The sequence below is a fragment of the Lytechinus pictus genome, chromosome 5, assembly GCF_037042905.1.
Source record: "Lytechinus pictus isolate F3 Inbred chromosome 5, Lp3.0, whole genome shotgun sequence".
Lineage (NCBI taxonomy): Eukaryota > Metazoa > Echinodermata > Echinoidea > Temnopleuroida > Toxopneustidae > Lytechinus > Lytechinus pictus.
The window spans coordinates 42,878,264-42,897,862 of NC_087249.1; the positions used below are offsets into that span (position 1 = coordinate 42,878,264).

The window sequence follows — 19,599 nt, forward strand, 5'->3', positions numbered from 1 at the left end:
CGAACAATCAAACAAAAGTTCACCATTAAAAAATGGCATACAAGGTCAAGGGATCTTTATGTTTTGTGAAAGTTACATCAGGAGAAAGCATTCGCTAGGCCTAGTTACACCCCCAGGGATAGGGGGGGGGGGGCAGTCAAATGTATTGTTGTACACAGGCGTGACGAAAAAAATTCCAAACACCCCCTCAACGAGTTATTCTCTGTGTGCAAAATAACCCCCTAAACAAGTTTTTCGCGGGCTTCATTTACACATTTTATCCCCTAAACAAGTTTTGTACAACCGGGAAGAACCCGAACACTTTTAAGAAAATAAAGCCCCGGGGAAAAAGCTTGGGCGACAACGTACCCTAAACACATTTGGCTAGTTTTTAAAAATAAAGCTTTGGAAAAAAATACACTATATACGTTTGACCCCGCAATTGACCATTGACCAGTCTTTCAACCCCCCCCCCCACCCTCCTTTAGCATGCCATACGAGATAGACTGCGCGCCAATATCCGAACTTGCATAATCATGATTATGCTTGTATGGTTTCGTAGGCAGAATGTCCCTCATATACCTTTGGAATTCTTAGCTTGTGAGATTTAATTGGAGATATTTTTTTTTCATGCATATCAAATGACAAGTCCACCCCAACAAAAACTTGATTTTCATAAAAAGAGAAAATCCAACAAGCACAAAAATTAACCTGAAAATTTCATCCAAATCGGATGTATTACTATTGTTTTAACATTTTATGATTCAGTTAAGTTAATCTGTAAAAAATGAAATATTATGTGTAATTCAAACAATAAAAAGAAGAAGTGATTGCGGGATATCATCAACTTAATTTTTATGTCACTGAGTTGTGCATACAAACTGTTTTGTTAAAAAAGGCGATACTTTTAATTGTCGTAACTTTCTTATTTTACATCCGAGTTTGATGAAATTTTCAGTGTTATGCTTATTTGATTTTTCTCTATTGATCAACATCAACATTTTTCTGGGGTGGACTTGACCTTTAAAGGGATGGTCCGGGCTGAAAATACTTACATCTAAATAAATAGAGTAAAATTCACTGAGCAAAATGCTGAAAATTTCATCAATATCGGATAACAAATAACGAAGTTATTGAATTTTAAAGTTTAGCAATATTTTGTGGAATCAGTTATATGCACATCGTCATGAATATTCATTAGGTCGGCTGATTATGTCACATCTCCACTTTCCTTTTTCTTATTTTATTACATGAAATCGTAAATGTTTCATTTTTTCATACATGTGTAAATGATGTGTCTCCATTATAATGAAATAAGTTGCAGCAATAAATAACTAATGCACTTAATCAGTTGTCAATCCAATGGTTTTAGTTCTTGGTAGAAAAATTTTGAATAAACCTAATTTCATATAATAAAATACAAAAGAACAAGTGGGGATATGACATCATCAGCCAACCTAATGAATATTCATAAAGACATGCCTAGAACTGTTTCACCGGAATAATGCAAATCTTTAAAATTCAATAACTTCGTTATTTGTTATCCGATTTTGATCAAATTTTCTGCATTTTGCTTTGTGAATTTTACGCTATTTATTGAGATATAGATATCTCCAGCCTGGACCATCCCCACGTCCCTGATTTAAGTAGGGATTCGCTGGGCAGTTCGTAACTGGAAAATGGGGGGGGGGGCAGTCAAATGTATTGTTGTACACAGGCGTGACGAAAAAAATTCCAAACACCCCCTCAACGAGTTATTCTCTGTGTGCAAAATAACCCCCTAAACAAGTTTTTCGCGGGCTTCATTTACACATTTTATCCCCTAAACAAGTTTTGTACAACCGGGAAGAACCCGAACACTTTTAAGAAAATAAAGCCCCGGGGAAAAAGCTTGGGCGACAACGTACCCTAAACACATTTGGCTAGTTTTTAAAAATAAAGCTTTGGAAAAAAATACACTAAATACGTTTGACCCCGCAATTGACCATTGACCAGTCTTTCAACCCCCCCCCCCACCCTCCTTTAGCATGCCATACGAGATAGACTGCGCGCCAATATCCGAACTTGCATAATCATGATTATGCTTGTATGGTTTCGTAGGCAGAATGAGCCTCATATACCTTTGGAATTCTTAGCTTGTGAGATTTAATTGGATATATTTTTTTTCATGCATATCAAATGACAAGTCCACCCCAACAAAAACTTGATTTTCATAAAAAGAGAAAAATCCAACAAGCACAAAAATTAACCTGAAAATTTCATCCAAATCGGATGTATTACTATTGTACATTTTATGGTTCAGTTAAGTTAATCTGTAAAAAATGAAATATTGTGTGTAAGTCAAACAATAAAAAGAAGAAGTGATTGCGGGATATCATCAACTTAATTTTTATGTCACTGAGTTGTGCATACAAACTGTTTTGTTAAAAAAGGCGATACTTTTAATTGTCGTAACTTTCTTATTTTACATCCGAGTTTGATGAAATTTTCAGTGTTATGCTTATTTGATTTTTCTCTATTGATCAACATCAACATTTTTCTGGGGTGGACTTGACCTTTAAAGGGATGGTCCGGGCTGAAAATATTTACATCTAAATAAATAGAGTAAAATTCACTGAGCAAAATGCTGAAAATTTCATCAATATCGGATAACAAATAACGAAGTTATTGAATTTTAAAGTTTAGCAATATTTTGTGGAATCAGTTATATGCACATCGTCATGAATATTCATTAGGTCGGCTGATTATGTCACATCTCCACTTTCCTTTTTCTTATTTTATTACATGAAATCGTAAATGTTTCATTTTTCATACATGTGTAAATGATGTGTCTCCATTATAATGAAATAAGTTGCAGCAATAAATAACTAATGCACTTAATCAGTTGTCAATCCAATGGTTTTAGTTCTTGGTAGAAAATTTTTGAATAAACCTAATTTCATATAATAAAATACAAAAGAACAAGTGGGGATATGACATCATCAGCCAACCTAATGAATATTCATAAAGACATGCCTAGAACTGTTTCACCGGAATAATGCAAATCTTTAAAATTCAATAACTTCGTTATTTGTTATCCGATTTTGATCAAATTTTCTGCATTTTGCTTTGTGAATTTTACGCTATTTATTGAGATATAGATATCTCCAGCCTGGACCATCCCCACGTCCCTGATTTAAGTAGGGATTCGCTGGGCAGTTCGTAACTGGAAAGGGGGGGGGGGGCGGTAGATTAGGGGATAGGGGTGTGTCGCTCCTCACCACAGCCAGATTTATTTGGCAAAGTTTCACTTGTAGTAGAATGAAGACTGACAGTAAATATTAATAAGTAGAATTTCCTTGTTGTATGGAAAGATGACGATTACAAATATAACATCTATATCTCTATTAATCATCCAAACACTGATTTTCATACAGACAAGAATGTGCATAGACCTAGACCCCTATCTGTTTTATGACAATTAGATCTAGATAAATTCTAAATTTTCTTAACTTTCTTATTTAGATCTAGATCTAAATACCATCAGCTTTTGTAGACCGAAAGCTTCAGTCTCAGATTCGTCGGTTGTCTATAGACTATATTTCTATTAATCATCCATTTAATCTGCACATGTTGTAATAATTTGCTGGATAGAGGGCATGTTTAATTGTTACTCCAACAAAAAAGATTGAACGAGAAGAGAAAATCTAATAAAAGTATAAACACTGAAGATTTCATCAAAATCAGTAGACAGCTGTCTGTCTGGTGGAGTTCTGTTTTAAATACTTTTCTGAAGCAAGACTTAATCCAGCGGAACAAAAGACGAAGCAGAGATCTGGAGCATTCAGTCTACAAAATCAAATGTGTTAAAGGCCAAGTCCACCCAAGAAAAATGTTGATTTGAATAACCCTGAAAATTTCATCAAAATCGGATGTAAAATAAGAAAGTTATAACATTCTAAAGTTTCACTTATTTTTCACAAAACAGTGATATGCGCAATTCAGTGACATGCAAATGAGACAGTCGATGATGTCCCTACTCACCATTTCTTTTGTTTTTTATTGTTTGAATTATACAATATTTCATTTTTTTAAATAGATTTGATAGATGATAGATCTAGATGGGCTAGGACGGTGGGTTTGCCGAGTACACTGCAAAAAACGCCGGTGTTAATTTAACACCAGCCTGGTACCCGACTGGTATCTGTATTGGACTTGGTCCACACCAGAGAAGCGTTAAAACAACAGTAACACCAGTTAAGAATCAAACCGATAGACATGATACCCGGGCATGATACTAGATCTAGACCTAGATCTACTTGGTTTAACACCAATTGGCGTTGCTTAAATACAAAATTGGTGTACTGTTAGCCTAATTATAATAAGGCTAATGCCAAGCCGGTGTTGTTTCAACACCTCTCTGCCTCTGGTGTGGACCGATAATAGATCATCTAGATTCTAGATACCAGCAGACCAGGGGAGCGTTTCATCAATATTTTCGTCCGACAAGTTGTCAGGTCTGACAACTTTCCTTGATTATGATTGGCTGAGAGGCACTGTTACCATAGTAATTGTCGGATTAAACAGTACTTGTCGGACAAAACGTCCGACAAGTCCTTTCATGAAACGCTCCCCAGGGGAGTGTTTCATCAACATTTTCATCCGACAAGTTGTCAGATCTGACATCTTTCTCTGATGTTGATTGGCTGAGAGGTACTGTTACTATGGTAACTGTCGGATAAAATGGATCTTGTCGGATAAAACGTCCGACAAGTCCTTTCATGAAACGCTCCCCAGGCTGTAACCCAGAGAGCTCCCGCCCGCGCAGCGGCCCGCTGCGCGGGCGGGAGCTCTCTGGGTTACCCAGGCTGGTGTTAAATTGACACTGGCGTTTTTGCAGTGTAGGCCTAGGCTAGATCTAGACTCTAACGTTAACTTGTTAGGTCTAGAATCTAGTTCTAGGCCTATAATCTAGATCTAGATAGACCTAGTCTAGATCTAGAATAGATCTAGATTTAGGCCTTACTAGATATAGATCTAGGTCTAGTAGTAGGGCTAACTAGAAGGCCCTAGACGGCCTAGCCCTATACCTAGTTCGGGGTGACTGCACTCGTTGCTGAGTGTCTGGCCTGGAGAAAAGAGAGGCCAGTGCAGTGGCGTGCCAGGCAGGAAGAGTTTACTGATACTGTTTTTATACAGTAATAACAGTAACACTAACGTTAAGTACCGGTACGGTAGATCTACACTACAGTGAAGTGAGTTAGATCTAACGTAAATCTGAGATGATACCAACTTCAATTCTGTTTTATTTTCCTTTCCGACGTTGTTGGAATAATTCGTCAATTATATTTCTTCTGGGAGAACAGTAACCCAGGGAGCTCCGGCCCGCGCGGGCCGGAGCTCCCTGGGTTAGGAGAACAGGAGTTCATAACGAAAAATATATAGGGCCTAGGCCTAAAATATATTTTAATTTTTGTATCACTGAGGCATCATGGCGCACCCAGGACCAGGTAAAATGACTGACATTGACGCACCCCAATCCTCAAACTGTGACGGACCAAATGTTTACATGACGGTACCCTGCGTCACTAATTTGTTGGTAAATTACATGACCCTACCATGACGCATGCATTCCCGGGGGTCGGGGGTGCGTCTTACAATTACATTAGTCTTGATTAGATCTAACGTTAGGCTTAAATCTACCTTACCCTTTTTTCAGTTTCGCTCTTGACTTGAGAGGCTTGGAGAACAACACAGAATATTCAAATGTTCCTCCTATGCAGGCATAGCCATAACAGACTGTCCAAAAGACGATTATTTAGCCGAATCTACCTTACCTTTTTTTAGTTTCGAAACTTTCGCTCTTGAGTCTTGACTTGACTGAGACGCTTGGAGTTGGAGAACAGCACAGAATATTCAAATGTTCCTATGCATAAGACTTCCAAAAGACGACTATAGTATTTAGCCGACACAGAAGCCAGATCCAAGATAAAGATTAAGAAGAAGATTAAGCTTGGACGACAGCTAGACCTGGAAACTTGGCTGCAGCTTTCTGCATTTCTCCAGTAGGGCCTACATTCGGTAATAAAATGGATTGGTTTAAAAAAAAAATCGATAATGCGCATTCATAATAATGCAAATTGCAATGCACGCTGCGCTGAGCTAGACATCGACAGACACTGTGCACGTGGCAAACTTTTTTTTTTCATGTATACCCAGTTGTTGTGTGTCCGGACAGGTTGTGTGTCCGGACGATCAATTTTAGAAAGTCATTTGGAAAAATTTACAAGGAAAGTTTTATCAATTTTTAGTACAAAATGTCAGGAAATATTACAGAGAACAAAATAGAAGATGATTACAACTATTGATTTCGTATTTGTAGTGTAATCCAATGACAAAAAAGAAGGCTTCAAAAATATAAAGTGTCCGGACACCCGATCCCCCATCCTACCGTACGGTACCTATATCGTACCGGTACTGCGCCAGCGTGGCCAGTGAAAAAAATCCAATTATGCCAGAGGAGCAGCGAAATTATGCTAAATCGCGAAAAATTATGCCAAACCGTTTTGGACCACTGATTATACTAGTTATTAGTATACATCTCTATGTTTGGACACTAGGATTTAGGCAAAACCGTAAGCCAAAAAAATTTGACAAGCAAAAAAAAAAAAAAAAAAGGACTTCAATCACAAATAAAGGATTTCGTACCAGAAAAAAAATTGACGAGCAAAAAAAAAAAAAAAAAAGGTCTTCAATCTTCAAATAGATCAAAATTATGCTAAATATGCTATTATTATGCAAGATTCTTTGCTTAAAAAAGTCTAATTATGCCCCAAATTATGCTGAAAGGGTCGAAATTATGCCAGAAAGCATGATTATGCCAGTTCTGGCAACGTTGTACTGCGCGCGCATGCATAATATATTGGTCTTCCCTTGGCATGACTATGCCACTACCAAAGAGTTACTAAACGTATTTAAAGGGGAATCCAGCCTTGGCCATTAATTTGTTGTGTTGGGAAGGAGAAAATCAAATTAAACAGAATGGTGAAAGTTTGAAAGAAATCGGATAAGCAATGAGAAAGTTATAGCTGCTTTAAAATTGAGATCACTGTTACTATGTAGATTTCAAATTGGCAACTGTGTAAGTAAATTATGACAAGGGGCAAGGACAACTTTCCCATAGGCCATGTACTTTATTAACAGGGATGTGTGGTTTTCTCTTAAGTACCCATTCCCCTGGGGTAGTAATCTAAATATATCCCAGGTAGTATATTGTTATATGTCCTCATGAAAGAAAAATATAATTTTAAATTTGAAACTTTTGGGAAAAATGACATTTTAGCCATAATATGTATCGGAGTACAAGGAAGAGTAGTCCGTGCCTTACATCACTATGACATCCCATATGCGGCCAATTTGAAGTCTCCAAGGGTATAGTGATTACCAATATTTACAACTTTTAAAAATTCATAACTTTCTTGTTGTTTGTCCAATATTGTTCAAACTTTCACCTATCAACTTGTCTGATTTTTCTTTTCCTTATAAAAACAAGTTTTTATTTGGGTTGGATTCCCCTTTAACTCTATGGCCACTACTATACTGTCGGTATTTTTTAACCGTGCGCAAAGCGGAAACGATCGCGCTTCCATGTAATACATAAATCCAAATGATGAGTCATTGTTTACGATTTCTTCGCTGAGACGATTGTGACGTAGGCCTTTACGTTACATGTACTAGTATTTGGTTTGTTTACCTCATGAGATCTAGAGATTGTAATCTAATATTTCCTTGGCCTATCCATGGACCTATTATTAAACCCCTGCCCCCTTTCCCCTATCTATACAGTGCGTATACCAAAAAAACGGGACAGTTTTGAAAAAGTCTATAAAAAAATTGTTTCAAATTATGATATTGATATTTTGATGTTAATAGATGATCTGAAATCTTATCTTTAAAATGCCATTATAAAAATTAAATTTTGTTCATGCTTGATCGAACACGGGTCGTTTTTGTCGGAGGTTTAAAAAGAGGCTTGCGCCAAAATGGCAGAAATGAGAAATTTGATGATCAGACTTGTTGCTAATCAGCAGACTTCCTCTTAACATTTTCATTATCTTTGCCACAATTTTCGAATTATGTTGTCAAATTTTATTTACAAATTTATTTATTAACTTGAATTATTTAGTTTTTTCATTTAAACCTTTTTACCTTTGAATTTCCCTTCATAAATAAGAAAAGAAGACTTTTTGTCAACCCAAGCAAGAAGATTTGTATTATTAATTGAGAGAACTTGTAATTATTGAAATCCTTTTATTATGTGAAACGAATTATGTTATAGTACCTTTAAAAGACATGAATCCATTTTTAAGGGGTTATTGATTCATTGACCAGGTTTAATTATGCTTGACAGGACAAACAGGAAAGTATTCATGTCCTTCGATGGTAATGGTGTATCGAGTCAATTTTGAAAGAGCTAGATATGGCAGATCGGATAAAATGTATTAAAAAGTTGTGAGCGAGCGAAGCGAGCAAGCAAAAATTTCCACTTTTTAATTAAAATATCAAATTTTGTGATAGCTTTTTGGCATAATATTCAGAAAATAATATCATATTTTACTTTCTATCTTTCCTTTTATTTCCTTTTCACTTTTTTTCTTGGTCATTATTTTTTTTATGGGGGGGGGGGGGGAGGAGCATCCCCGAGCCCCCGCCCATCTGCAGTATGCCACTGTTCAAAGGCACCATAACATTTGTATCACACAATGAAAGGATTTGAAAAAAGATTGTTTTTGTTTAATGAAGGAATATCCAAAGCTATAAGAAAGAGATAACATATTAAAAAGATACAACAGAACAATTCAAGCAAATAGATAGATTTGAAAATGATCTTTGACCGCATAATTAAAAAATTATGGCAAAGATAATGAAAAGGTTAAGAGGAAGTCTGCTGATTAGCAAGAAGTCCGATAATCATATTTATAATATTCATGCCATTTTGGCGCAAGCCTCCTTTTTAACCCCAGACAAAAACATTCCGTGTTCGCCCAAGCATGAACGAAACTATTTTTTTTGAATGGCCTTTGAAAGATAAGACCTCAGAGCATCTATTAATACCAAAATATAGACATCATAATTTGAAAAAAAATTTTTATAGACTTTTCAAATCAGTCCCGTTTTTTTATACGCACCGTAGAGGCCATGAACATACTATAGTCCTCTCTGTTATATTGATCTATATATTTTTTTTTGATGGAGGGTGTCTTATATAGCTTTGGTTCCTATAGTGCATGGAAACAAAAGACACGCAGACAAACTTTTTTGCCGGTAACCTGGGTGGTGTTTCATGAAAGATGTCAGCAAATGACTAAATTGTCAGTGCTGACTATTTCAGTGAAATTCTTGCTTTTGATTGGCTGAGAATCTCTGGCCTCTGACTGTTACAATGGTAACTGTCGGAGAAAGACAACTTGTCAGTGTTGACAACTTTCATGACACTGTCCCCCGACCAATCCTCGTAAATAAGACCATGCTGGACCTATAAGACCTGCCCCCTATAACACTTTCATTGTCCTCTACTGGTGTCGTCACTATATACCAATTATAGGTTTATATCTACTTCATTGTTATGATCTTCCCAGAGAAAACAATAGTGCTGGGCAAGTTCATATAATTGTCTCAAAGATTAATGTTGAAAGGGAATGCACTTCCTTCGTGTCATCCATTTATAATTGTTATATTATTTATCTCGTGTATGTTTGTTGAAATTTTATTTTATTCATTTTGGGCGATCCAAATAGTATGTCACATGGATAGATGTGATACTGAGAATGAAATGCATATGACCACAGGGACTCCAGAAGTGAGGCAAATAACCAAAAGTAGGGGAGGAGAAGAAATGGGGGGAGACGAAAAGAAGGAGGTTGAAGAAAAATAATCTTAAAATAATTATGTTTTCGTCGCCCACTACTAGATTATCTCATTTAATTGGAATATTTCACATGCGACCTTTTGCTCCGCATGCATGCAGCAGGCGTATAGCCAGGGGGGCGGTCGCCCTTTCCCCCCAAAAGCCCCCCCCCCCAAAATAAAAAGGAGGGGAAAAGGGAGAATAGAAAAGAAGGGCATAGCTTTATTGTTTTCCCTCCCCCCCCCCTTATTTTTGTCAAAAGAATAAAAGCCTAAATGGGAAGTTCTTAATTCTCTCTCTTCATACAGAATTTCGCTTCCGCGCTATATGCGCGGAAAATATTGTATAAATTGCGTTTCCTCTATATAATTGCTTCCCCCACACCATTTTCCCCCTCCCTGGCTATGGAACTCGTGTATTTCCATCCAGAAATCATTAAAAAACACATTGGTGTCAGTGGCGTAACAGGCGGGGGGCAGGGGGGCAAGCTGCCCCCCCCCCCTGGCGGAGCTCACCGGGAAAATAAAAAAAGCGGGAAAAGAAAAAAGGGGGGAAGAAAGGGAAAGGGAAAGGAAAGAAAAAAGAGGAAAGGGGGAAAAGGAAAGGGAAAAGAACAGGTCAGAAAAAACAATTCTCCCCGATATACATGATATACAAATACATAGCATGATCAGTAACATAGGGAAATAAATTAAAGATGACAAAAAGGCAAACAAAAGCGGGAAATGAAGGCAGAATGGAATTAGCCAAAATCTAAATTGGAAAATAAAGAAAAGGGACAAGATAACGTAAACTACCGGGCTGCCGAGGATTGAAGATAACGAGCGGGAAGAAAGATGGATGGTACATAGCATAATGTCGTACATGTCATATGAAAGTCTATCATAAACTTGCTAAATCTCCAAAGCTACCGGGGGCTCTGTCCAAGAGTCAAGACCCCGTGCAGTGGGGGCTCTTCATCTGAAACCTTTAATGAGTTCTACATGTATAACGGGCCCCTATATGGACCCTTCCTGCATTAAGCTTTGCGTTGAAGCACTGGCGTACGAAATGACATGAATGAAAAAAATATATGACATGATATTTGCTATGACGTAAAAATCTATCACATAATTAGAATTTCATTTTAACAGGCCATTTTTCTTTCTGGCTCGCTTCGCTCGCTGGCGACTTTTTACAAATTTTCCCACATTTTCTATATGGTGTGCCCCTCACAATATTTGGATGATTACGATACACAATTGCACTGAATTTATGTGTTGTGTGAAAGCTATATAAATAAACACGCAATTTGATTAAAATAAGTGGCCATCTGTAAGGTTTAAAATGGCTTTGATATCAAGAGGTTCCGGGGCTCTGCCCTGGACCCCACACATAAAGCACTGTTACATGTATATGGATGAGTTTGGACCATGGCCTCCCAAAATTCTACAACCAAGCAGAAAAAAATTAGGAAAGAAAGGGAAGTGTATTATATTTTTCTGAATATCACGTTAAAATCTATCTTCATGTTAGATTCTCATGAAAAGGTGATTTTTTTATCTCGCTCGCTTCGCTCACACGGGACCTATATTAAGCTACTTCTTGCCACAAGCGCCATACTCGGCCCCCTCGAACATATAGAGCTTCGCCCTGATGCTCACAATCATAACAAAAATCCTATTCACCGTGGCGTACAAAAAAGAGAGAAAAAAGGAAAGAGAGGAGGGTGAAATATGATATCATCTTTTTAACATGTCAAAATCTATCACAAAATTGGATTTTTGCAATAAAAATGTCAAAAAATTTTGCTCGCTCGCTCGCATTTACATATGTATATATATATATATATATTTGCCCGATACGCTATATCGCCCCCTCAAAATTTTTGCCTTATGACGCCATTGCCTGTTCCATTGATATGACCGGGAAATTTTTGGCTCTTGCCCCCCCCCCCCTGACCCCTGTTACGCCACTGATTGGTGTAAAGTATATGAAAAGTATTATTTTTTAATTGCATTGACACAATATTTCCGCTCTTCTGGTCGGAATGGATAAACACTACCGCCATGTCCCCATGTGCTATATCTTTATTTTCAGCAAGCAATTTTGGCAAGTATCTATACTCTAAGGACAGGCAAAGGGACAAAAACACGTGGCTTTCTATATACGCATAAGTATAAGATTAAACTTTATTCCATATCGCTGCACATTAATCTCCTATCCTGTTTTGTCCCATTAATTTGAAATTTGGAATATCACTCAAAAGGAAGCGCTAGTGATATTAGACCTTCATCCATATAATCGTGGTAATTGTATACTTTCTGTTTTCACAATTCATTTGGAGAAATATTTAGACCATAAATCACCCTAGTCCGGTGAATATGGTCAAATACACGGTAAGCTTCTGGGCTCCCGCCCGCGCAGCGGGCGGGAGCTCTCTGGGTTAAGGATTGGGGTGATGTGGTTGTGTTTCTTGGATCTGGAGACAAGTCTTGCGGCTGAATTTTGGATTCTTTGCGCCAGTAAATAAAGGGAAAACTACAGACGATTTAAGTAGGTGTTGAGACATTTATTGGCCGTGGCAGAGTCATCGCATACATGTATGGTAAGCCACTTGTGGTGGCACAATTAAACAGTAAATCATACTGGCGTGATTATGTTTCTTTCATTTCTCTCTTTTTCTTTAACAGATCCAAAACCAAGCATATTCAATTTGACTGTATCACACTAGCGTACCTACGGGGGGGGGGGGGGGGGGGCAGGGGGGGCACTCTGCCCCCCCTGACGAGTCACAACCCATGCAAAAACGTATCTTTGCCCCCCCCTGACGGGCTTGAAAAACCTTTTTTGCCCCCCTGACGAGATTTAAGACCTTCAATGCCCCCCTGACGAGCTTGAAGACCTTTTTTTTTTTTTTTTTTTTTTTGCTTGTCAAATTTTTTCTGGTACGAAATCCTTTATTTGTAAACGCATGAACACCAACAAAAATATTTGAGTAACAGGGTAACATACGTAAACAACTAAACAATTGGTACACCAAAACTGGCCATAATTATTTCAATCTAAATATGAATGTGCAAATGATAAGGATCAAATCCACACCTCCAATAATAGGCAATATATAAGTAAAGCATGTATGAAGGACATAAAGCATTCCACTATACAAGTCATTAATAACAGACCTCAAATAATAGCCATATACGTAGAGCATGGATGAAGAACATGTAACAATTCCGCTATACGAGTCGTTGATAGCAAACCTCAAAATATATTACAACAATGCACTAATCCCAATTACCCTTGCTTACTTTACAAGTAAAATGCAACATGCTTAGAACGATAAAATAAAATTCACTGTCCGGTCAAAGTATGTACATAATGTACAACAGCATGCCTACATGCCACTTCTATCCAACAAAGCAAAGGTATAAATAATACCACAAGAGCACTCTTTAATCACTACCATATAAACAAATTCTTAAAAAATGTGAACAAATGAGATAAGTCATGTGTAGTTACTACTGGACATAAAAAACTCAGAAAATAAGGCATGTTTCCAAATTTGGTCAGTACACTACTAACAATCTGAAACGGCCGAAATGTATGCACACATGACATAAAAAATATCACTCAAAAACTAAACAAAAACTATAGCATGCATTAATACAAAACGTAACCAATGTTCCGCACCCAATCTGTGTAGTAACACATTTATATTTGTGTTCTGGTAAAACCATAAAAATTGAAAACCAACTGCAACCTAATACTTGTATAAATCTGTAGATAAAAAAGGGGCCAAATCATACATGTATCACAAAGCAAAACATGAGTAACAATATAGGAAATGAATAATAAAAAAAACGTGATACAACAACAGTGGTAAAATGTATACACTCTTTAAACATAAATGTCACTCCTGCAGATATGACCATGGGGGGGGGGGGTGTGGGCCACCGTGAATGCCGAAGCGCGCAGAAACTTTAAGCACACAGGGCAGTTATCAGAAAGCAGCAGAAACTGTTGTAGCGTGTGATGACATCACTGTATGAGCCTGAAAGAGTCCAGAAGGCCAAGGTCGCATGACAACCACACTGGGACCAGAAAAGTGAGTTCCATCAGGGGGGTAGGGAATCATGCGAGGTCCATCATGGAAATTGAGGATCATGCGAGTTCGATCAGAAAAGGGCGACGGTGGGCGAGGTCCACAAGTCCAGAGAAGCCAATCATGGTGTTCGACGGTCCCAACGCATCTAGGCCAAGATCCAACGGGGGGTTGGATCCTCAAGGGCTGATCAACAACTGCAGGGGAACTGACTGGGTTGGCCACCAGAAATACAATGTGTGAAGAACTACCATGAAAATGGAATAGGGGTGTGCTACTGATGACCTCTTTCATGTCCTCAAAGAGCTGTGTGGTGGGAAGACTAATCATGACATCATATGCAGAGGACTGGTCAGCAGAACTGATGCAGGCACACAGGCAAGATATTAGGAAAATTACATCAGAATCCGTAGCATGATGGATATCGGGCAAGATCAATCGATCAGAAGGATTCTGAAGAAGAGTATGCGTCTCGGGACTAAGGCAAGGTGCCAAATCCTTGTCTATTGTACTAAAAGCTATACAGTCCATGTAGGGTGACCAGATGATAGTAGCTACAGAAGGCATGTGAGCTGTGCATACATAGAACACCTCAAAGATATTCGTAAAGTGATGGTGAGAGATGAGAGAGGAACACAGCGCAATATCAAGGTAAGCGTCTGTGCAGTGACACGGCTCATCACAAACATGCCTGGGCATATCAAGATCACGTGTATAACGAACAAAGCCGAAATGCCGAAAACGATCTGTCTTGCGGACACCACGTACATGCCTGGGCATATCATGATCACGTGTACAAAGAACGAAACCGAAATGACAACGATCTGTACTACGGGTACTCTCATCGATATCATGATCACGTGTACAAAGAACGAAACCGAAATAACAACGATCTGTACTACGGGTACTCTCATCGATGTACTCTACGTCCGACAGGTAGTCAGCGGTTCGGTTTTCAAGAAGATCGTGGATTTCGCGAATACGGTTCTCCACTGTAGCGAAAGGAGAATAAAGGTCACGCGAAAACGATCGTATGCCGGCGCAATGCACTATTGAAGTGAAGTCAGCATTGTGTACATAACCTGCAACAGCAAGGCTAGGCTCAGCTTCCGAAACATGATGAGTAGCAATGAAACAAGAGCATACTACCACTAGAGCTATGTTCACTACAAGACACAAGAGAGCTAACGTAAGGCTCATTACCAAGACACTATATGGGAAGGCTTAGTATTAGAGCTAGGCTCAGTATCAGGAATGCCAAAGCTAGGCTCATTACCGGGAATGCCAGAGCTATGCTCAGTACCGGGAACACCAGAGCTAGGCTCAGTATCAAGAACACCAGAGCTAGGCTCAGTATCGGGAACAACAGAGCTAAGCTCAGTATCAGGAATGCCAGAGCTAGGCCCAGTATCAGGAACACCAGAGCTAGGCTCAGTATCAGGAACACCAGAGCTAGGCTCAGTATCAGAAACACATGAGCTAGGCTCAGTGTTGGGAACACCATCAAATTGTGTATATTCGTACTTTACCTGATTGTTGTTATGTAGCCTAATTTCACCTACAACCTTTACACACGATAGGTCACTGTCACAACTAATATCATGTTCATGTTTTACTTGACAATTGTAATGTGTCCCAACTTCACCTACTGTGCTTATGCATGGCTTAGCACGGTCACCGCTATTATTATCAGTACTCACAGCAGGCTTACAGCTTTCGGATTGTGTGACTTTCTCAACACTTTCACTCAAGGTCTCACGAATCTCACCATCCATCTTCGACCCACGTTGTGGCAACGCAAATCCCAAGTCTGTGTTACCAACATTACACTCAGTCATAATACGTGTACTTTCAGTCTCCACACTGGTCATCAATCCGATCTCACTGTGCATGTTATTATTGTCAATGGACTTGTGAATGTGTGGATGGTCAGCTTCAGTCTCATTCACCTCTACACTACACTCAATATCAATGACCTCACTGTGTATGTTATTAATGTCATTGGACTTGTGAATGTGTGGATGCTCAGCTTCAGTCTCATTCAACCGAACATTACACCCAACATCCATGATCTCTCTGTATACTTGAGAACATTCATTTAGTGGGAGAGTGTGTTTACACTCGCTGTCAACTCCAGGATTAGTGTGTTTGCACTCATTCTCAGATCCTTGCATTATCATACCCACTGCACAATCCAGCTCATCTAACTCATTCATACTAGCGGGACTAGATTTGGGGAATTGATCAGATGGTGACATGTAAGAAAAAGTATGGTAGTCCCCAAACATGATTTGGTGTTTAGAAGGTCGAATGGAAACATCATTCTTCTCCATAAATGGAGCCCCAGCCATCACGTCAAAGTTCACCACACCATCTTCAACCACGAAACCATCATAATACAACTCACATCCATCATGGAAAAGAGAAAAAGATGTAATGCCGACAATGCCAGATGGTAAGGCAAACGACACTTCGGGGTCAACATAGTCACTGTAACCAAACGAATCGATTACAACTTCAAGGCCAAAGAAATCAGCAGTAGACTCACTTATCAAATTCAAAGGAGAACCACTATGCAATTCCACTGTCAACTGTTCGGAGGTTCCCCGGACACTGGCAGGGAAAAATGGGGTGTCATTCTTAGATTTACTACGAGTCACGATAGACTCATGCTCTACAGCAGGAGGACACCTACGCTGAGGTGCCTCAGCGACGGCTACACATCTCTGTATAGATGCAAGCCCGACGCGGGTGGGCCCCGCCACGACCGTGCATCGCTTCGTCGATGCGGCGCGCATTGCAGTACAGTACATACTATATATGGGACTACGTACGCTTTATAAATACTCAACTCTGTAAGCCTACCCAAACTATCACACCAAATTTAGTCCTGGTGAGCGCCTGTCCCCAAGTTTTCGAGCAAGATTTCCCGCAATCCGGATTCTTTGATCCTGGTAGCGAAAGTTAGCCGCGGAATTCTGATCACACCGTAAGCCACCACGCCAGTAAATAAAGGGAAAACTACAGACGATTTAAGTAGGTGTTGAGACATTTATTGGCCGTGGCAGCGCAGAGTCATGATCATCGCATACATGTATGGTAAGCCACTTGTGGTGGCACAATTAAACAGTAAATCATACTGGCGTTGGAGCTTTGCTATATCTTTGTGCGGGGTTCCGTACAAGAGACTGTTACAGTTATCAAGAAGGGGCAGCACAAATAAGGCTTCTCTGCCTTCAATAAGCTGTCTCCTCGTTTCATAAATTATTTCTATTTCTTGTATATTCCTATACCCAGAAGGAAAAACCAGTTCCACTGGACCAGACCAGTAGAATTTTAACTTGTAACTCTGGAAATCGGAACATCGGTTTACTGGTCTAATTGGTCATACTGGTCCAGTTAAAATTGTACTGCATGGTCCATTAAAAAATTAAACTTGTCTTGAATTACTGGAATTTTATACTGGTTTTGTTGTTTAACTGGTCTGGTCTTCATGCTGGTATCCAATTCAAGCTGTTCTTTACTGGTATTTTCTACTGGTCTGACTGGTCCTCGAACTGGTCGAACTGGTCCTCGTACTGGTCTTACTGGGTCAATTTATTACATGCATTTGGTTTGTTATATACCATGGTCAGTGAAATGTGATGGAAAAGATGGTTAGTAAATTAATCTTTTTGCTGTTATTTTAAATGTGATATATGAAATTACACATTTTCATTGTGAATTAGTTCACACACTTATTTAGAAAGTTTTTAAACAACAATGAGTGCCATTGCAAGGATATTCTATTCTAAATCCTGATTTTTTTTTAAATAGGAAATATGCAAATGAGGTAAACCACGTGATCAGCATCATCAGAATTACTGGTCTTAACCAGTTCAATTCAAACAATGAATTACTTTAGACCAGTTGACTATATCTTGCTTTGATCTTAATCATAATTAAAGGAAATAATTATTTTAATGATGATATTAATACTTGATAATTATGATAATAATAATAATTACAATATCAATAACAATGATAACAGTAATAATAATCATAACAACAATGATCATAATAATAATTATAATAATAATGATAATTATAAGAAGAATGATGATAACAATGATAAATGATAACGATAATAACTTTCTCTGAATTGCAAGATTCATTTTCCATAATTCGTCAAATGATCTGACTTGAAATAAAGTCATTATTTATTGGACCAGTAACACCAGTTTGATATTACTATTCTGCTTCAACTGGAATGCAATTGTTTGAACTGGTCTCCAGTTGATTTTTACTGGTCCAGTTAAAAATCAACTGGTCCAGGAAACATATACTGGAAACCATTTATTGGACCAGTAACACCAGTTTGATGAAAAACAGGCTGGTATTACTACTTTGTTTCAACTGGAATGCAATTGTTGGAACTGGTCTCGAGTTGATTTTTACTGGTCCAGTTAAAAATAAACTGGCCCAGTAAAAATATACTGGAAACCAGTAAAAAGTCTACTGGAAACCAGTAAAAATTCTTACTGGTCTTACTGGCCGGTTTTTCCTTCTGGGTATCAATACGTTTTGTAAATGTTATTTTTACTATAACATATGAACGAAATAAATGCATATGAATGAATGAATGAATATTCATGCGTTCGCCCCACCCCCCCCCCCCCCGTGAACAATATGGGTAGATCGAGGGCCATGCTATGTAATATGTTATATCACATGAGAAAAGAGCTATTTTCTCCCAATCACTAATCAGCCTGCTCGTGGTATTTGTCGTTTTACCAGGCAGCATTTTATGATAATATTCTCGAGATAATATAGATGCAGTTTTGTCATTATATAATTAATCTAAGGATGATCTGATCTGTATAGGCCACAATTACAAAAAAATTAACATATTCTCTTATCTTCATGCCACATGTTGATCATAATTTGCACAACATAGACAGATTCTCCTGAGTTGTCTTGGTACAATTTATTTGACATAACGTTTACTATATGGACCTATATTTTCGTATACATGCTTGCCCCGGGGGGGCCACTTACATTGACGAGTGGATACCATGCGCGACCAAAAAAACACGTAAAAAGGATGTCTTTTTCACGATAGGGCACGTTACGTACGTAACGTGATAAGGGTGTCAAAAACACAAAAATAATGAAAAAAGGGTATCTATTTCGCTAGGAAAATTACGTGTTTAGGTTCGAATTCGCGGGGATGATAAAACAAAATTAAAATGTTTTAAAAAGGATGTCCTTTTTGCCCCAATACTTCGTGTTTAGAGTCCGATTTGCACGAGGTGTAGAAGGTGGGGTCGTACTAAACCAAATAAGGTAAAGCCGACGACCGAAGGATCCGTAACAATAAAACATTCCTGTACTTGTTTAGGGGTTCATTTCAGGGAACATTTGCCAAGAGTATCGTTTTGTTTCCAATACTTGTTAAGGGTAGGGTTTCACACGCCAATACTTGTTAAGGGGTGCATTTTCAGAATATGGAAATTACGTGTTTAGGGTGCTTTTCGAGACCCCATGGTCGCGCATGGTATCCACTCGTGAATGGAAGTGGCCCCCCCGGGATGCTTGCATAAATCATTAGCAACCGGCACCCGAGCTGCCCCCCGGCACGGTCTCATGACCCGAGCCATACATAAGATCC

General features: G+C 38.6%; 1 protein-coding gene across 1 annotated transcript; it reads right to left on the bottom strand.

Annotated features, from left to right (window-relative positions):
* Positions 1–12,398: 12,398 nt before the first annotated feature.
* LOC135154043 (uncharacterized) lies at positions 12,399–17,017 on the bottom strand. Its single transcript, XM_064099035.1, has 2 exons — positions 12,797–17,017; positions 12,399–12,574 (listed from the first exon to the last, which is right to left on the bottom strand). The coding sequence occupies exon 1, from the start codon at positions 16,760–16,762 to the stop codon at positions 15,149–15,151; it is 1,614 nt and encodes a 537-aa protein (XP_063955105.1). The 5' UTR covers positions 16,763–17,017; the 3' UTR covers positions 12,399–12,574; positions 12,797–15,148.
* Positions 17,018–19,599: the final 2,582 nt, after the last annotated feature.

What these genes read in the sequence shown, in the direction of transcription:
- LOC135154043 (XM_064099035.1), bottom strand. Translation starts at nt 16,762, where the DNA reads ATGTACTGTACTGCAATGCGCGCCGCATCGACGAAGCGATGCACGGTC.